The sequence below is a fragment of the Lepisosteus oculatus genome, chromosome 27, assembly GCF_040954835.1.
Source record: "Lepisosteus oculatus isolate fLepOcu1 chromosome 27, fLepOcu1.hap2, whole genome shotgun sequence".
Classification (NCBI taxonomy): domain Eukaryota; kingdom Metazoa; phylum Chordata; class Actinopteri; order Semionotiformes; family Lepisosteidae; genus Lepisosteus; species Lepisosteus oculatus.
In genome coordinates, this window is record NC_090722.1 from 8,951,347 (window position 1) to 8,971,555 (window position 20,209).

A 20,209-nucleotide genomic window follows, 5' to 3' on the forward strand; every position below is an offset into this window, starting at 1 on the left:
TACTGGACAGGAAAAGGTTATTTGTCAGTGGGTGAATTCGGAGAAGTTATCAACTAAACAGATTTCTTGCTTTAGTTTCTAGAAATGTATTTTCTAAGTAATCTATTTCATTTATAAAAATATTAATGACTTTACAGCTAACTTATTCAGATCATTGCAACATGAACTCCCATGCAATATGAGTCATATACACAAAGCAATATCTAACAAGGTTTGAATGCCACATTCTCTTCCTAATTTTCATTAACAAGATCCCTCCCTCACTCAAAAAAAAATGTTCAAGTATGAAAGTGGTGAAAAACCGTCACTTCCTTTTAGCAGTTTGACAGTTTCAATAACAGTTTTTTTTTCATCCCACCACTTGTGTTTTGAAGTGTGCATACATACATTTAATTTTCTATTAAACTGTGCTATAGGTCAAGCAGAATAAATAAGAAATGTACAGTATTTCAGTGTAGCTGCAAGTAGAGACAGCTGCCACAAATTACCTCGTAATTCTGAGATATTAAGTCACAATTGTGAGATACAAGGCCGTATTTGCGAGTTATGAAGTCGTGATTCTGAGATGCTATGTCGCAATTGTGAGATATAAGCTCGTAATTACGCTAAATAAAATCGTAATTCTGAGATTGTACTTTTTTTTTTAACTCCGTGACGGAAATGGGCTTCCATAGTGAGGGATCTTCTTCAAAGTTTTAATTTTTTTTTTAGTGTTTTCCATGTACACTAATTGTCGTCTGAACAGGCATAGAATAGAAGTCTCCGAGTCTCGTTGACTGACAAATATTGTAGCGCTCTCAGGTTCACGTGGGTATGAGCCCTCGCGGCTGCCGCCTTACTGTAGGTAGTTGAACCCGGGCCTCCGGCATCACTCAACGGGGACCCAGCCAGTTGAACTAAAGGGAAATCTCCCCTCAGCCCGGCGGCTGTGGTCCCTGCTACTCACTGGTAACCCGGCTCGCACAACCTGCAATGTCGGCCATATGCGTTACAATATATTGCATGTCAACATATCAAAAAGTCCTTTGATACATGAGGAATGTCTTCCCTGGGATCATTGATAGTGAGGTGAAAACTACTGTATCTATATTCTTCCTTTTTCCTAGGTGTTTATCAGTAATTGTGATAGTAAAAAAAAAAAGTATGGCAGCAAAAATAAAAAAAAAACACAAAGACAGAGTGAATTGTGAAAAAGTGTTATTGACCAATACAATAACCCATCTGGTACATTCAAGTTAATACATTATTCATTTCATATGTACAGGTATTACCAACAATACAGAATCACATCAGGGTTTTTGTTCTGTCTTCCCATGTATATCATTACTGCTAAATGAAAGTTTGTGCTTCGCCACTGTTCTAAAACCTTGAAAAGCGGATTTTGCTAAAAAACCCAAGGTTTGAGCTTGATGAATAAGGCTTGCAGGCTTTGATGTCTTAAGGTACTGTAGTATGTTTAATATGTAAACCAATGTCAAGGCTCATATTATTCCAGTATTGTATGTCCACATGTTTCTGCATGTCTGGAGGAGAAGGGTATGACTGTTAGTTGTGTCCACCTTTCCGTGGAAGAAATGACTTCAGGCCTTGTGACTTTTTCTATCAACCATTTAGCTAATGTCTCTCTAGAGTGTTCCAAAGTAACCCTGGGAAACTTAAATCAGAAGAAGAAACAATCGCAATATATTTCCCTCTCCCACACCAAACAAAAGTCTCCCTAGATATTTAGTAGGCAACCAGGCTGTTGAACAATCCTCACTAGTATCAGCATGATTGTGGAATGGCATTGTACTATATACTGGAACAGAAGCTTATACTTGAAACTGTTATACTGTATATGCCACAGTAAAGAAAATAAGCTTGCAACCCTCCAATCTAAGACTAGACAGCACTAACAACCATGTGTGATACATGAGATTTTTGGCAGTGCCTTTAAGTGGAGCAAAACAGACTTTGGAAAGCATAGCACAAGGGACTTTCAATTTGAGTGCCCTTTCGGAAACGTGAATCCTGAATCGATTCTTATTATGCAAAAAAGTCAATGTACACGTCTTTGCTTTGCAATAACACCTAAAAAAAAACACCAAAAAAAAACCAGTGTGACATTTGTGTTTGCCATACAACATTTTTTTTCAATTTTACAAATAAATAAAACCTTAAACATCAACCACAGCATATCTATATATAAAAATGTTATTCATTATTTATTTTGTCAGTTTGAATCATTTGAAGAAGAGAAGAAAACAGCTGATTAATGCACTGAGGTTAGGACTTAAGACATCTAGTGCTAACATTTAAGATACCGTGCAAGATATTTACATAAACTGTGTGTTGTGTTGGGTTTGAAATGTCTGTGTAGCCTATGCCTATAGTGATGTCACCTGAAAATGCTGATTCGGGGATCATTTCTAACCAAAAAAAAAAATCCAATAAGGAGTAATGGGGAAAGGTTTGAGGCTAAATGGAATTTGCATCTTTCCTGATATTCCAGAATTCCAGTTTCATCTTAAGCTAGATCAAGCTAAACATACTTAAATAAAAAAAGAATTATTACAATTAATGAAGGACAGACATCAATACCTCCGTGACACAAAGGAAATATTGCACTAAGAATTGTATGGTGGAATTGATTTAAGTTGGATTTAATTTAATTCTGCTACAAATCTGTACTGTGCCGTTATTATTCCATATGAAATATTCAGAAATATTGTTTTGCAGCCCAAAGATTACTATTGATTATAGGAAACCTGAACTTACTCTCTTTCACTTTAATCTCAACCAATGCCCCAGTTGCTATTGAATATCTGAACAATTATTTTATAAGGACTTTAATAATTAAGGTAGTTGCGTTCTAAAGCATTGCAGCATTAGAAACTCCCAGGTTTACAGAAAGTGTGCATGACAGGCTCTAATGACAGAGGGATGTACAGTAGATGTAGACCTGGTGTTTTCAAATCAATCTGTGTTAGTGGTGTCGCTAACCCCCTTAAATATACTGAAGATCGGAAAATCATTCTCAGTTCAGAGAATGATCAGATTCATCTGACAATATAAATCCTAGTTTGAATATTTGCAGCTCGATGGGATGGTTATATATGTGTGAAATTAAGAGGACATTTCTTTATTAAATTTCATAGCAAAAATAAGTACTGTTTATCTGATAGTGGGTCTGATTGGCCAAGAAAGGGTTTCTGCTTGTATTCACATGTTCCCTCATTTACATGAGCACCTGTGGCATAAAAGATATATTTGATCTATACAGCAAAATACAGGGAAGGAACAATAAGCAATGTCTTATGCAGGTCAAGGAAATGTCAGGAGCCCTTACCTTTGCTCCTAATTTATACAGTGAAAGCAAAAAGTCTACAGAACTCCAAGCTTTTAATATAATTAACTTGATATGCCTTAATAATTTCAAAACTCGCATGTGCATAAAGAATACTGACAAACAGGACTGCTGTGTGTACCAAGATTGAATGTAATCTTCCATTCTTAATAATACTAGTAAGTAATTCATGCTTCTAGAAATCATCCCAAAACACTACTTAGGTTTCAGTTCCTCCTTAGGAATCAGCTGTACCAAATTAGAGTAGTTAAATTCATGTGGAGCAGCACTAGTTTTGTTTGCGCACTAACAAGAGGAAGATATTCTGACCACTCTTTAGGCTGAAAATGGTTTTCTATCAGCTATCCCAAGCACCTAGCCAGTACAGGTATCAGACACAGTGAAACTGAGATGAATAGTGGGGAAGAGAATCGGTTGTGTTGATATTTGGGAAACGGAGTTTCATTTGGACTTGATCTCTGTGTATTCGCTGGTGTCGTCCATATGCGTTGAGACATCTTTGGGCTGGCATCTGGAGAATTCTAATGATGCGTACTGGACGTCTTGTTTCTCTCCATCCGGGACAGACCTGATGTTTTGATAATCGCTGTCCTCATCCTGTGAGAGACAGACAATGGTATTAATATTGCTCTATTGCTCTGTTAAAGTGACCGATTCAACTGGGCAGTTGTGATTTGCCTTCCTTTAATCTCTTCTAATAGGATGCTTCTCTTTCTCTTTTTTTCATTTTGGAAAAAATATTTTGTTCTTATATTCGGATAAACTAATGCAAGCCTTCGAGGCCCAAAAACACACAGGTGTATTTTGTATATTATTTCACCTGTGTTTCATTATGTGTAAATAATTTACAGAACATACATCAATCAATTGGCATTCATTGTGCTTTCTGATCTGTTTTTAAGCATTTCACAAATTACAATGAAAAAATAATACATTTCTTAGAAGAATTGAAATCGCTGATGACTGTACTATATAGAAACAGCTCCAGAATATCTCAGGCCCTTCTTTTTATTACAGAGGACATTCTGGTATCTACTGATGTTTATCATCTGAGGACCACTACAACAAATTAATCAAGAATACAGATTATTTATCAGCCTAACAAAAATGCATTTCAATTTTATTACTATGGGATTTTTTTTTCTTTTGCCAGGAATCAAATATGAAAATCATGCTGACACCCTAAAACATCTACTGAAAATCTAAGAAATCCATTCAGGCATCATGCTGTAACAGGAAAATGTTACTTTTGCTGAATGAAAGACATGAACACTTCATGTAAATAATTTGTTTCATGGGGCTCTGGTGGCAGAATATGTGAAGTTATGAGGTAGAAATGAAATACAAGCACAGTTTTGCAGCCCATTCTGAATGACTGTATGCCAAAGCAGGAATATTACGGCACATTAATGTCATTGTCATACACAATAAGACAATTTGACTTCACAAAGCAACCATGCTGGAGACCAGCTATGGATGAATGGTTATGTTTACTGTGAGAACAGCTGAATGAGGAATGAGTACAGCATGCACAACTGTCCAGTAAAGCAGGTCAGTTTTGTGTTTATGTGAGGAGAAGTGAGTGGATCCTTTAAAAGGCTTTACCGTTTCAGGAAAAAAAACACATCCTTACCGTTGAAGGCTCTTCTAGGATTGAGTTAAACTTTGTGCCCAAAAGTTCTGTCTTAAGCTGTTAGAGTTGAGAGAGAGACACGCAAAAATGTAGTAAAGGACAAGCAGACGAGGCTGGAGTAATTAGTACTAAAGGACAGCAGACGTGACTAGAGAACTTCTGAAGTCACAAAGCGTGAGCAAATGTAAACTACAAAAGTAAGGTTACCATCTTTTCCACAGTATATTTCCCCTGCTTGCATATCAGAGGCCTAGCGATAACGCCCGATAATTCTGTGTCCAGATTGGAGTGGCAGGTCATGTTTTCTCTTTTTGGAGGGTGAAAGGTTTTCTTTTCCCCTCAAATTTCAGCTGGACATGTGCTTCAAAAACCTGGACTGGACAGGTGAGGCCTAGACAGAGGCAGCCTTCACTAAAAGAAATATTTAGTGTTATGTACTGTATGTCCTTTGCGACCTGCCGTAGTTAGTACTCAAGGGACTGTGGGTAAAACTGCAGAACATTTTAGTTGCGTTTGTTGTGAGTTTGTGTTGTTTATAATAAAGGAAAAGCTGCATTTTCCACTCACCTCTGTTTCATGTCTGATTATTGCCGTTAAAATAAACATGATTTCCCACAAAAGAACACAACATTTAGGACTATATGTGTCAGGAAGAGGAGAAACACTGAGATTTTTTTGGTTTCAACCTGAGTAATCAATTAAATAATCAATCTAATTGCTTTATTATTCCTTATGCACTTACATTTTTTACAGTTGATTACTCAAAACATGAACTTCAATAAATATACAGGTATATATACATGTTTTAGGGACTAGAAATCTTGCTAATTTAATAAATAAAATTAGACCACCTCTATAGCTGAAAGCTTGGGTGAAACAAAAATTAATTAGTGAGGTTACAAAAAGCAAACTGCAATCTCCAGGAAAGTTCAATACCTTTTAGTGATGGTTAATTAGTTAATTATTGAGAATAAACTCATTTTAAATGCACATGAAAGTGTGCCAGGTTAGTTAGTTACTGGCAGCATATGATTTGTGTAGCTTAAATTATAGTTTAGCTTTTCAAGTAAAGACAAGAAAGCCAGTTATCTCAAGGATTAAAATAATATCCCTAGTTTATATGAATATAATGCATGTTAAAAGATGGCAACATTTTTTTTATAGTTTAAATTTCAAAAAAGTAGAAGTTTTGTAATAAAGAGTTGGGGAGCTGTGTTAGTGTGCAACTGCAAATGAACAACCAGATGTTATTTAGGAAATACTGAATTACAGAAAGGTAAAAAGACAGAAGACAAATACAAATGAAAAATAATGTAAAAGTTCCCACCATTTTCCAGCTATCAAAGTCTCTTAATTTTCTGTAAGAGGCAAAAATCTCTCAATTTATTTAGCGATTTCTGTCTCCCACACATCACCTGGAATTTGTCTCCCAGATTTCCCAAGAACATTAAAGTTTCAGGCAAGCAGTGGGCATCTGTGCCTGTTTTTTGGTTTTAATTGCACTTCCATCTAGTTTCCACTGAGGTACTCTCATTCATGTACTGTAGCATTCTGAAGAAATCTGCTGGGCGTACTTTGTCAATGCTATTGGGGATTGTAAATACAGTACATGTACAGTATCATGTATGTAGTCTTCTTTGTTCTAAATTTAAATAGTCCTGTTCCTTCAGCCTGTCGGTGTAGGACATTTCCTTAAGCTTCGTAATGCATCTGGAATATTTATATATCTTTGGTTCTATTCCTTTTGCTTTCCTTATCTTAATATTCCTTCCACCACAGGAAGGTATGTAAAAAATAATTACTCCGATTTAATTGTTCACTTTGAAATCCATCTAGATCTGAGCTACACAATTTACATTCCTTCTAATTCACTGAACTGGTAATATTTTCTAACAAGCACCTCCTCTTTTGCTGCATTGATGTTTAGTAGGAATATAACAACTCAATATACAGTACCTGAAGTGTTGGGTGGCTTAAAGTAGCACAATAGAGGGAGATGTAAGTGCCTCATACTCAGTGGGCTTTAAAAACATACCAGCAGCACCTTATTTGCATAGTGTCATTCAAGTATTTCAAAGTGCTTTTACAATAAAATGTAGAAAGCATAAAACCAATTCCAGTTTAAATTAGAATTTATTCCTAATTCATATAAAATAGTAAATGAATTACTAGGTTTATTATTTTGTCAACCTGACTAGAACTGGGGAAATCTGGTGGATTCTGACTTAAAGGCACTCAGTCAGAAGCCCACGGATGGTAACAGGATTAATATGGCAACAACACATCATCAGTAGAGGACAAGACCGTCTCACAATGGTCAAAACCTAGATCGCCTTCTGCATTAGCCCCAACACTGTGGGAAGTGGTTTTTAATAAGATGTAACCACCAAGATATAGGCACGTGCACACACTCCACGCTTGTTACTCTGTCATTCTAGCTCCTCTATGTTAGTTTTTTTTTTTGTCTGCTTCTAATGTTTTTAATTTGCAGAGTTTCAGTTTCTGTTTAAGCTCGACTTTGTATGCAGAATTATTTGCTCTGAAGACTGGTCTGCTCTTTTATAATGCAAATGTTTGTCTAAAGTCTAAAGTTTTGTCCCTGCTGAGGAAGAGAGGCAGACAGCCGTAGTGTGCAATGTTTGAAGAAAGCATACTGACATTTCACACCAATTGGGAAGCCACACTCACTGTTAGTGGTACAAATATTCTTGCACCATGTACTGTTTGTCCCTTGCTTTCAGTGTTTAAAAATTAGTGCTGTCATTGTCATTTACAGTAACTCTCAAGATTGACCATGGGTGTGCTTTGAATTTAAAAAAAATGAGAATTCGTATTTTCAGCAGAACTGATGATTTTATTCCTCTCTCCTGCCGCACCACAATCATGTCATATGGAAATTCTACTGAGCTCTCTCATCAAGAACTATGCAAACCACCATCGCTAGCACAAGCAAAAAACATTTTTTCCCCATCTTTAAGCTTGATAATTGGACGACGAGACATTTGCACTAATGTAAGTGCTTTGCCTAATGAGCCCCGAGTCTCTAACAAACTTGGGCTTATGATTCTAGAATCTTTTGCATTAAGACAGGGTGCCCTGCCATTCTGATCGCACTATGGACCAAGTGGATTACTGAAAGGGATATATAGTCTTGAAAAACTGGCAATTTAAGGTGGCACCATAGCATTAAGTGCTCTACATGCAATACAGTACATGTAGTATTTAATGCTACAGTACCACCTCAAACAAGCACCAGCAGAGTTCAGCTAAACTGACAAAATGTGGTCAAGGGTTTGGGGTATTGTCCAAATATTCACAGAGCTAAGGACAGAGTGAGTGATTGAGTACTCACCACCTTTTTCCTTAGACTCTGCTTTTCCTTTTTCACATCGCCGTAGACCAAGGCTGGGCTCTCTAGTTTCATGCTAAGGTCCTGACTAGGGTTGGCATTCTCCCTGGAAGCAGAGGTGTCCATTGTTTTCTCATTAGGAAGTTTATTTGTCATCATGAAAAGCACAGGTAAATGAGAGAGGAGAGCAGTACCATCACATAACTTTGTGTTACATTTTATTCAATTGTTTTTAAGGTTCATATCAGTTACTGTTCATATGATGGATATTAATTATACATGCTATTTCTTGCTGATCTCATCCAAGCTTTTATTTTTATGTGCACAGATTGCTTAGAAGTCAGAAGTCAGCCATACGAAATTAAGTTAACTCTGGCATATAGTATATTATTTCACATACACACACACAGAAGAGCCACTTCCATCTAATAAGCATTCAGTGCACAGCTTTCAGCTTTCGGTGTTTCAGTGTGTATTACTGGGTCAGAGGAGCCAGTAAAACATTTTTTTTCTTTTCCTTAGTAACATGCTCAGACTCAGCTGATAAAACAGAAACAGTTCAGTTTTGTGATTTTGCTGCCTTTCACCTGAGTACCGTAAAGCTCTGCTTCCTCATCTGTTAGATTTCAAACATACTTTGTCAACAAGTGCATGAACCCAGATCTTACCAGTGTAAAGACCAATTTGCTCCCGGTTTCTTTCCATAATGGAATGTTGTGTTAATTTGTGAATGCACTAAGAACTGCATGGCTGCAATCTCACATCGGATCATTCACTCCCGGACCTGCCTAGCATTTCCGCAAATTTGGTGGGGAAAAATACATTTCTAGACTGCAGGTTAAATCAATGGTCGGAAAGTATATTCCATGTTAAGGAACTTTCTCATGGGAATCCCTCACAAATGACATAGAAAGCCAATATCAGTTTAAAAAATCCTATCTCAAAGCTTACAGTATTTTTTCCAGCGTTCATTTTCACTTTGGTTAAACTACCTGGGGTCAAATTGTTGCATAAAAGCTCCTTTTAGATATATACATATTCTACATTACATCCATTCACCTATCCATTATCATTCTGCTTGCCCTGGTAAGGGTTTTAGCCTCTACTTTACATCCATCCTTTCTTGTACACAGGGTCACAGGATCCTACCTGAACAAGCAGGGAGCACAAGGCAGGATACACCATGGGCAGGATACTGGCCCCTCATAGACATTCACAAACATGCACACACCAGGGCAGTTTTCCCAGAAGCCAATGAACCCACCAGTTAATCCCTACAAGTCTTTGAACTGTGGGAGGAAAACGGAGCACCCGGAAGAACACAGGGAGAACATACAAGCTCTACATGGATAGCACCTCAGGAATGGAAGTCAGGGTTCTAGCAATACAATGCTGACTACTGTGCCACCATGCCTTCCCTTAATACGTTACAAAACAATTATTGTAATTATTATACTGATGTATTAATAACATATAGTTCAGGTGGGTAGCTGTGTCAGCATGCGTAGGCTGCAAAGGCGCAAGTAAAGGCTTATTCCATGCTGACAAGAGAAGAAAAGAAACACAAAGTTCCCTGAACACCCAAAGAAGGCTCCACAGCTGAAATGTTGTGTTTATTTTCTTCTCTTTTCAGCATGGAATAAACTTTTTCATGTTCCTTAATAACATATACTTACTCTATATATAATTTAAGATGTTATATATATTTATTTACTACATATGTTATATAATATAATGTTATGTAATTATGTAAATATGTTCTAGAATTATAATAATTATTATATCAATGTTATATAATATATTTAATATATTAAGTATATATTAATATTTTATTAATAATATATACTTACTTTATATGATATATAGTTATAATTATATCATTAATGTACAGTTGGTTATAAGCTGTGTGAGGATTGAATTTAGAGTTGTGATAATGAACCCGTCAGCAGAGCACACTGCCTGGTGCGCTGTTACTCTCTGTACTCACTTCTGGTTGTTCCGGCTTATGTATCGGACTGCAGCGATGATTAATCCAATTACTGCCACTCCTCCAATTGTGCCAATGATCACTGCCAAAATGTACTTCTCTAAGAAGAAAAAAAATAGAAGGATAAGGACATGGATGACATGGTCTTCTTCTTACTCTCAAATCTGGACTATTATCAAAATCTCTGTTCTTCAAATGCCACTATTTCCTAGAAAGAAGACAGAATAAAACAGAAGGCCAATGAAAGTATCATTTAGATCATGGGTTTTCAATCAATGGAGCAACTTGTATGAAATACAAGACTACCTTCAACTTGTTTAAGAGTTGAAAGCAGTAAGTTCAAATTAATCCTGTTATTAAGTTAATTAGGATTTTGAGAAATGCTTTCAAATTTGAATTAAGATATTAAATACTTTCATTAATCATTTCCTATTATTCAACTTTAAGAAGCTGCCTGAATTATTAGTTCCTTACATTCGCTAGGAGTGTTATCGAACAAGCCTTTCCTCCATCAACCAACAACAAGTACCATCGTGTGATTCAGACACTCAAAGCTTTTTAATTTATACCAGGTACGATCTACTACGATCTACTACTGCAGCCCCTATTGAGTTATACTATAAGGAAGTTGACTGATGTCTTACTTTCTTGCTGCAGTTCCAGTCTGACTGTCTCAGTACCATACAGGTTGCTCATGCTGCACAGCACGTTGAGCCCGGAGGCCGGCAGCTCTTTCAGCTTGATCATGCTGGTGGTCACATAGCCATCGACGTGAGCGTAATAGTTGAACTTGCTCTCGGTTTCGTTGATGGTGAGGTTGAGGTTGGGAAGGTGGAACTCGATGTTTGGCTCAGGGTTTCCAGAGGCCACGCAGACGCACTGGATGCCCTCTCTGACCATGGTGCACTTCGATTCCATGAGAAACACTGGAGCAACTGGTGAAAGGGGGAGAAAAAACATGATGGCATGAGTCATGAGGGTGTGGCCCAAATGAAATTACTTTCAAATGTTCCAAATCTTTCATAGCTGGCTAAATTACTGGCGTGAAACGAGTAGTCTTAGAATGCTGAAAAAGGCCACTATCATCTTTCCGGGCCAGAACAATCCCCAGATCTCGAACTGAAAACCAGTTCAACCAGTAGAATGTATAATTCTACACATTTACACATTTAGCTATGCCCCTTGAACCACACCTACACCAGTTATGATTTCTTATTGCACATCTCCAGTCATTGTTTACATGTCTGAATTCTTAACATTCAAACTGTTTACTTGTTTACTTGTACATTGTCTACTGTTTGTTTGTATATTGCCTTGATGCACTGTCTGCACTTTGTGTTTTTACACTTGTTTTTTAACAATCGAGAGATTTTCTGTAAGTAAGAATTCCATTGTACCAGTACATGTACTGGTTACATATGGCAATAAAGTTAAAGTTCAATTTAGTCCCACGTGTCTACATTTCATAATGACTTCAGCTGAAGGTAATCACGTAAAAAGAGTGGGATTGGGCTGCTATTTTAAATGGGCTATTCCCATTTTCCCGTGAAACTCTGAAAGAGCATACAACACCCCCCCCTCCCATTAAGGAAGCAAAAAAAGTAGTAAGAAGGAACAGCTCATGGAATATCCCCAGGTATCCTAGTTTCAGCTACGGGAAATATGGTCGTTCCAACAATGAGGAAAAAATTCATTGTTAGATGAAAAGATCAAGTCTTAAAGTATAAAAATAGGTCCAAAATAGACCCACTACAGTTTTAAATTATATTTAATCAATATATTGTATGCGACAATGTCCTGATCGGTGGTATGTATGCAATAATGTGACACAAAATTAGCTCTAGTCAATGAAGCAGATAGATAACCGTGGTGCAACATTTTTAAGGCCTCTACCCCATTTGTAATTTTTATGTAATTTATTTTCATTTGAGAAATACTCGTCTAGATTGCAAATAGCGCTCTTACACTCCACAGTGATGTTGATGACTCCACTGGCTCGGCCGTACTCGTTCTCTGCCAGACAGCGGTATTCCCCGTCCCCCTCGTACGTGATGTCCGAGATCTCCAGCACCGAGTAGCTGTCCGCGATGATGGTGCCCACCAGGTTGCCGTCTTTGATCCAGGTGAGGGTGGGCACAGGATTTCCCACGGTGCTGCAGTGGAGAGAGAGACTGGAGCCCTCCTGCACTGTTAAGGAGGAGTTCACTAATGGCTCTCGTGGAGGATCTATGCACAGAGAGAAAGCAACGTAGATCACAGCATTAGTCTTGTAATGGGTGCCACACGCAGCTATTGATGCTGTATTTCAGCGGTGCATGAAGTGAGTTCCTTCCTACATGCAAAGCTCTTCCTTTTGTGTTGAAAAGCACAATATTAAAGCCGAGTAATGATGATGATGTACTCACACTTGACAGCGAGGTAGAGGGATCTGTTCATCGAGCCATAACCATTGTCAGCCATACAGGTGTAGACACCCTCCCCATCAGCTTGAATGTCCTCCATGACCAGGGAGGAGTTCAGGGAGATCTCCTCTTGCAGATCAAGCCCTTCTTTGATCCAGGTGATGGTCGATGGGGGGTTGCTGTCCACTAGGCAGTACAGGAGCACTGTGCTGCCTTCCATCACCTCAGTGGATAAGTTCACCTGTACCAGCCTTGGCCCATCTGTCCCCAAAAGAAATAAATACCCGTCTCTTGCATTGCCTCTCGTCTCAACAAAGTCTGCTATGAACTAATCACCTAGCATCTGCATTCACATATTCTATCCACCTGCGTCCTCCTCAGCATTGTCATGAAATGTCAAGGCAAAGACCATTTTCTAATGACTAAAACTAAGACTAAGTGTTTTATAATTTTTGTTTGTGCAAGGCTACTTGAGATCTTTGATAATATGAAAGGCACAGTATAAATTCACAATAATCACATGAAAAAAAAAAATTATGGGCAATGACAACTAAAACTTAAAACAAGAGAATGCTTTCATGAGTTGAAGGCAACCAGTGTTCAAAGCTATGAAAACCGTCTTCTGCCATCTACTGTTGTTTTTCTTAATGACAGAAAGATGAGTCTGATGTAACTCTGATGTAACTCTAATCTGCCACCCGTGGCAGGTGGGCAAGGAAAAGGGAGAGACGATACTGGGAACAGAGAAGAAAGGCTCACATTTGATGTCCAGAGCGACGATTCTCTCGTAGACGAGCGTGGTGTTGGGGTAACGAGCCCTGCACCCCAACATCTTGCCATTGTGGACATGGGAGGCTGTGAAGCTGACTGAGGCTACCATTATGGCTGTGTTGCTCTCTTCCAGGTAGTCGGTAGAGAACTTTGGGCTGGGGAGCAGCTCAGTGTTGAACCAAGAGATTTCAGGGGTCATATCAGGACAGTTATCTGGAACATAGCAAGTGACCTCCAGGTCCTGATTGCTCATTATCTCCTCAGGAGTGTTGATGAGGGGTTGATCTACAGGAGGGATATATAGATAGATACAAAAAAGTGATATCTTTCCATTCATTTCGAAGCTCTCTGTGTTGTAAGTGACTGAACCCTAAACCTATTCTTTAAAGAGAAAAACAATATGCAATTTCCCAAACTGCTTTTGAGAAACACATCTTTACTGTTTTGCATCAAACCGCAATCATAAGTGACTTTGAAACACATTGAATGTCAACCCACCTTCTATAAAAAAAAAATCAACACTTTTCAATCATTAGCTTACATAACACTATTTTTTAGGAAAGAGAAATGCCTTTCATTCCACAATAATAATTTTAATAACTGATTTGTTAAAAATGTCTTAATTGTTCAAAATCTGAAAAAAATCTGTAGTAAACACCTTGGGTTGTAAGTGAATCACTGTGACCAATACTGTAATTCATATATATTCTGTCTGACCATACTGTGTTACAGTGCATCTTCATAACAAGGACTTTTGGGATTTGGAGAGCCCTTTTCAAGGAATCTAAGTGAATTTTACAGACAAGGTTACAGACAAGCTCATGCTGAAATCTAACAGCAATTCTTTACATTATAAACTAAAAAAGCTACAGGTGAACCAGAATTAGTTTTCAGAGCAGACCCACTGAACAGAGTATTGATTTCATATACCATTGCACTTGGGGCCAAAGGGGTCTCTTTGTTTATTGAAGACACCCTGGACAGTCGGTGATAACTGCTCAGGTTCCCTAGATCCTTGGTTACAAATCTCTGCTCAGCATGACAAGAGGACAGACCCAGTGAATGGATTGGCCCTTACCCAGAACTTTGACCTCGGAGAAATCAGGGTAGGTGAAGACGTTGGATCCTCCCAGGTCCGCCCGGAAGTAATATCTCCCAGAGTGTTCCATGCCGATGTTGTTGATCTGTAGGGTGCAGTTCCTCTGGTGCAGGTCACCCAGCAGCTTGGTACGACCCTTGTAGCTCTCATGAATGATGTTGGTCCGAGATTTGTACACCACGGGCGGGTAGAACTGGGGGTAGGGTGACCCAAAATACCAGATGCCGTGGGTGCCTCCATATGGCCGTACCCCAGAAGGGTACATGAAGGTGCAAGGGATGACCACGCAGGAGTTGGTCATGGTAGAAATGTCCCTTGGCATCCACACATTCCACTGTGCCCAGGCCCCTGGAATACCCACAGAAGTGTTGCTATTTGTAACCATTTGGTTTTTTTTTTAGCTTTTTTGGTTGATACTTTTACCCAACGTAACTTGGTTACAATTGCCTTTCTTGTGCATAAAGGAGGTTTTGGTAATATATGACAGAACTAGGTTTGCTGGACAAATCTGAAGAAATCTTGCACAAGTATACATCAATACTATCTACCTGGCTCACGAACACCCTACCCCTCCAGGTACTGTAGTCCAGAGTCCTAATAGATACTTCACACTGTTGTTTCAAAGGCACTGGGAAGGAAAGACTGCTCTGGTTTCTATTTGGCCAGTCTGGGACTGGACCTATAAACTGCAACAAGTGTCAAATATCATTACCAGACAAACAACTCAACAAAAGAAGATGTTGCACTATTTAATTTAGACATCACAACACTGAGCCTAGGTCATGGTACTAGCTGAAAACTGGCTCGGTACCACCACAGGTAGGGTTAAAATCAGTTAGCCAAGTTCCTGTCAGTCCCCTGGAAAACAGCACCATGTGCCTCTAGGTTCTCTGTGATATTAGAGTCTTTCCACCAACTGACATTGAATTTCAGTATCCAAAGTGTGTCAGGAGATTAATGGCTCAATGAGTAAGCAGGTCAGAGGAATTTTGAAAATGCTCTTGTTTCCATCTTTTACTATAACAAGCCATTGTGTAAAGGAAACAGAGCATTCAAGGGTATGTACTATGCTAGAACATCACTTTAAGAAACCTGAATGAAATAGGACTATAATTTTGTGCTCAGCTACCCAAGGTATTGCATTGTCCCAGCACAGTACATATATTAAGTGTGAAATATTTACATTTCATCACAGTGTATCGCTGTGTATGTGATATGTAGTGGTCCTCATCCCTGGTCAACATAGGTTTCTATACAAAATGAGATTTGTATTTGGTAAATGATAATAGAACCCTGTACTCAAAGATGAGTATTTAGGACTACCCTCATTCAGGTGTGTGAGCTGAAGTCTTAACCTATTGGACTTGATAAGAAGGCAAAATACTGAATCAATATGGGTGTGTCTGGTGTGGAGCCACTCCCACTGTGGGCGTGTCTGATACACTGTCACTCCCACGTGTGTCTGCACTTCATCATTTGATCACTTGTTAAGGGCTCTATTTCACTTAGAAATATGGATGCAAATTCTTAAACTGCAACATTTAGGCACAGAAAAGACTCAAATGATCTGATCAATTATGTGCATCAATTAATACCAGAAATCAAAGACCTAGATGGAAAGAATCAGCTGACCTATCAACCACTCAAGATTGGAGCTGAAAGTCAGTGATATATACAACACTGATGCACAAATTAGAAAAAAAAACAGAAAATATGTTTTGTTTAACTTGGAAAAGTGGAAATTTCAAATTTCCAGATTTGTTTTTGCAGAGCAATAGTGATTTCACAATAAAGACTATTTATTTAGCAAAAGAAGTTAAATGTGATAGAAATAAATATAATTAGCCCGGAGCTGTGTTGTACTGGTCTACATTGCATTGTACCAGTGAGAGTATTATATTATTCAGAGGACATTATGTAGTTCTGCACTGGAAGTTACTGTAACAAAGGGCATACCTTTAATGACTAGCAAGACAGGCAATAAGAACTCCAAGCACCACATGTTTCTTCCTGCTCACTGGACCATAGACTTCTGAAAGTAAAGAAAACACTGAAGGAGAAGACAGTAAAAAGGTTTCAATGTCACCTTTGAAAACATCAGTACTGAACATCAAATGAATAGAGTAAAAAATCCAAATTAAGACAAGATAAGATTTATTGGTATAAACCTGGTAAGGCTCACTTTGGACATTATTTCATTTCATGTATATCATATTTTAATTCCTTCTATTTATGAATACAAAATATCAAGTACAGCTAATAATCATTCCTTACATTATAGATTGGACTTAAACCTGAGGTTCCTGAGGTGTCAGAATAAAGTGCTAGTGTAAGTTGCTCCCCTCCACTTGACGTCAGCGGCGGTGTCAATTCTTGTTTGCGACACCAGGGGCGACGTAGTCCCGATCAACTCAGCCCTCCAGCTTTCTGCTGCCTCAAAACAAATGACACAAATTTCAGTGCCACAGAATAATCTAAGTAGACCACCTGGCATTCCTGGATCACAGTTACATGAGTATAGTATATATGAACCAGCAAACTCAAAGACAACCAATAGCTCCTAAAAACACTCATATTTACTACACAAATCAAATTTGGCCACTTTATTGATCTGTGTTACACCAGCCTAGGTCTGTGTTTGTCTGAAAAAAACAATTCCATTCTAAAAGGTTCGCTTGAAGGTTTACCTTGAGGAATTAATCAATTAACTCATTAACACATTTTCATTAGTAGACAGAGAGGTTAGATGATATCTGTAGCATTCAACTCTATCAGGAAGACGACATACTGTATTTTATTTAAAAAGCTCGCAATCCTATATATTGAGAGTATAGCTTGTACTTTGACACAGATACTACCTCATATATGAAGAACTGCAACAAAACACTGAAAACAGAAGATTGTTCACACTTTGAACAACTTATTTTTTAAGATAGAACTATACAAGAAAAGTAACAAAGAATGAACAGCTACATTTAGTTGTTTGTTTTCTAGCAGCTAATTGATCGTTCTCATACATACAGTATGCTTCTGGAAAGATCCAACAGAACTTGTTCCAGATCCTACCTCCTTTTGAGGATTGTTTATTTTCCAAGCTAGGTGCATAACCTTTACATTTGTGTTGGTGTACCCCTGTCCTTGTTTTATTCTTGACGCTGAATTAGTCTAATCGACCAGTTTTGCCACAAAATATGGTTTACAGTTTGGTGTACGTCTATCAGGGCTCCACGGAATCGCCTGGATTAAAGACCAAAGAAATTAGGTTTGTTACACAGTGGCATGTCATGTCTTTTTAGACCATGATTTCACCTCTTCTTTGAACTCTTTACACAGCTGCAGGGATGAAGAACTGGAGAAGACTCCACAGCTGAAATGTGGTTCTTTTCTTTACCTTTCCACACGGAATGAACCTTCACCTGTTCTTAGAATTTGCCCATCCCAGTACTAATCAGACTCCATCTTGCTTAGATCAATTGACTTCTAGCTACAAGATAATATCGTTGCTTATTTATATCCTAATGACAATTTTAAGAATATTATTTGTATTAACATTGCATGCAAGGCATTATAATGATCTGCAGTGTGAAGTAATGGTTATGAATCTGGAATCCTGAGGATCAGGGGTTCAAATGGCAGCTAGGACCCTGCTTTTGTGCCATTGAGCAAGGTTACTGTACTTCATTCAGATTTCTACAGCAAATGTTTTGCTCCTAAAGAGCTTAAGCCCCACACTGACATTGCAAATGAGGATTTTTTTCTGATTACATAATAGATTGTATAGAATCCATCTTCGCACATGGTGTAAGAAAGTGTGGAAATACATCCGCACAAATGAAGAATGGTGTCTGTCCAGTACAGCTATGATGACAGCCTGATTCTGTTCTGTATCTACAGCTTCAGCAGCTTCCTCTCCAAAATTGCCACCATGGCTTCTCACGACAGAGTCACGTCATTTTTGAAGTGAAGCGCCCCTGCTTCAGCAGTTTCTCAATACATATCGATCCTGCCCCGCAACTGATGAACATGGAGATCTTCCTGTTCGGGATGAGGGTTTATCCAATAAATGCTCGATTTAGTGAAGTCGATCAACACATTAACACACGTGAAGACATTACCCTGTCCTCGGGAAACCCAGCTAGGAATACAAGTGATTATGTCAGACATCCTGCTATTGAAAACCTATACCTTTCCACAAAGGGTAGGTAAAGGAGTTTGAAAGAGAGTATTGCCAGCTTTAACAGGTGTGCAGAAAACAGTTCAACAGTAGCCTTCTGAAGAGAAACTTTCGGCTGATCACAGACTGATCTTTATCTAACTGCACCAACGGCACTTGTTGCTATTTTAGGGTGTCAGGCACGGGGTCTCTTGTAAAGTGGGCTAGAAGCTATGCCCTCTTGTCACTGCAGGGCGGCACTGCGAATGCACGTGGTTAATGCTGAGGTTTTCTTTTAATCAAAGCTTTCGGAAAGTGCGTCGGCTTCACCGAGGCGGGCGAGCAGCGGCGCGGAGCTGGGGAAGGGGGCTGATCTCACGAGAGACTGTGCTTTGCTTAAGATGCCGTAGCAGTTAAGGCAGGTGTACTGCCAGCCCTCTCTAGAAGCAAATGGAAAATTAAGCAAAGGCTCCGCTTCATACCCAGGCTCTGTTTAAGGGGAAAATAATCATTCTGTGTCAAAGGAATGCCTCTTCTTCAGCCCAAACGCTTATTTTTGGAGGGCATGCTTGATGTGTAGTTCTTTCCATATCTGGTATAAGACTAAACAAAGACCTCTTGACTCCCTGTCTACTCGTTTGTCATCACTCTGAGCTCTTTGTTGTCTAATTGAGACGTTTATTGAACAATTAATGATTATTTTATTATTTTCCGCTCGGCGGTTGCTGATGAACATAGTGTTGGTAGATCAGTAGGTGGCATTCTTCCCTGTGAATCAGAATATACTAATTAATTAAATGACCCTGTACTGGGTGAAATGGTTAGAAAATGGATGGAATATTAAAATAGCTAAACGTCTAGAGATCTCATGAACTTACATTTTTTAACCATCTTTAAAAAACGTCTGTTTTAATTTGGCAGCTAAAAATAATGCCAGACATCTCATTTGGCAAATATTTTAAGAGTCTCAGTTGGAACATATCCTACAGATACTTGTCTGAGGACCAGGAGTAATTATCCCTGCTTCACCAGTGAAGATTTTAATATGATTTCTTGCAGGTGCATTTCTATGTTGGTCTTCACATTGTGTGTAGCCCTTACTTCCATTTTTTAGGGTCTAAGGTAATACTGCTCAGCACCTTTTCTTCGGCCTTGCTTGCTTTGTCTATATGAGTGAGGCCCAGTTCCCAATTTCTTCAAGGCCAGTTCCTCAGATTTTTCAGTAAGCAAGATGTCTTCTCCAGAGTACAAATGGCTCTGGTCGTTTTACAGAAGTGTGTAACTTTCACCTACTGTGCTGCTTGCTGTGGTTTTCGGAAACTGTGCACATTTAGAAATAAGTCACCATTACACTCAGTAACTCGATATTTTGCAGAAGACCATGGCAGAGAGACGCAACAATTAAATCCTTCCAGAACGAAAGCCAACTGACCTTTAACAGATCTAAACAATACAGAGCAGCTAATCAA

General features: G+C 38.6%; 1 protein-coding gene across 11 annotated transcripts in view; it reads right to left on the bottom strand.

Annotated features, from left to right (window-relative positions):
* Positions 1 to 1,180: 1,180 nt before the first annotated feature.
* Positions 1,181 to 20,209, bottom strand: part of mag (myelin associated glycoprotein) — a 41,631-nt gene continuing 22,602 nt past the window's right edge. For 5 of the 11 annotated variants that reach the window (XM_015336521.2, XM_069184880.1, XM_015336522.2 and 2 more), the window contains 11 exons: positions 16,862 to 17,017; positions 16,544 to 16,619; positions 14,567 to 14,935; positions 13,477 to 13,773; positions 12,721 to 12,978; positions 12,281 to 12,541; positions 10,960 to 11,250; positions 10,316 to 10,415; positions 8,332 to 8,434; positions 4,980 to 5,036; positions 1,181 to 3,943 (listed from right to left, as the gene is read on the bottom strand). In XM_015336521.2, coding sequence (XP_015192007.1) covers positions 3,788 to 3,943; positions 4,980 to 5,036; positions 8,332 to 8,434; positions 10,316 to 10,415; positions 10,960 to 11,250; positions 12,281 to 12,541; positions 12,721 to 12,978; positions 13,477 to 13,773; positions 14,567 to 14,935; positions 16,544 to 16,589 — 1,938 coding nt within the window. In that variant the 5' untranslated portion in view covers positions 16,590 to 16,619; positions 16,862 to 17,017 and the 3' untranslated portion in view covers positions 1,181 to 3,787. Of the gene's footprint in view, positions 3,944 to 4,979; positions 5,037 to 8,331; positions 8,435 to 10,315; positions 10,416 to 10,959; positions 11,251 to 12,280; positions 12,542 to 12,720; positions 12,979 to 13,476; positions 13,774 to 14,566; positions 14,936 to 16,543; positions 16,638 to 16,861; positions 17,022 to 20,209 lie in introns of all 11 variants that reach the window. The other 6 variants (XM_006641539.3, XM_015336520.2, XM_015336523.2 and 3 more) reach the window with 5 other exon arrangements.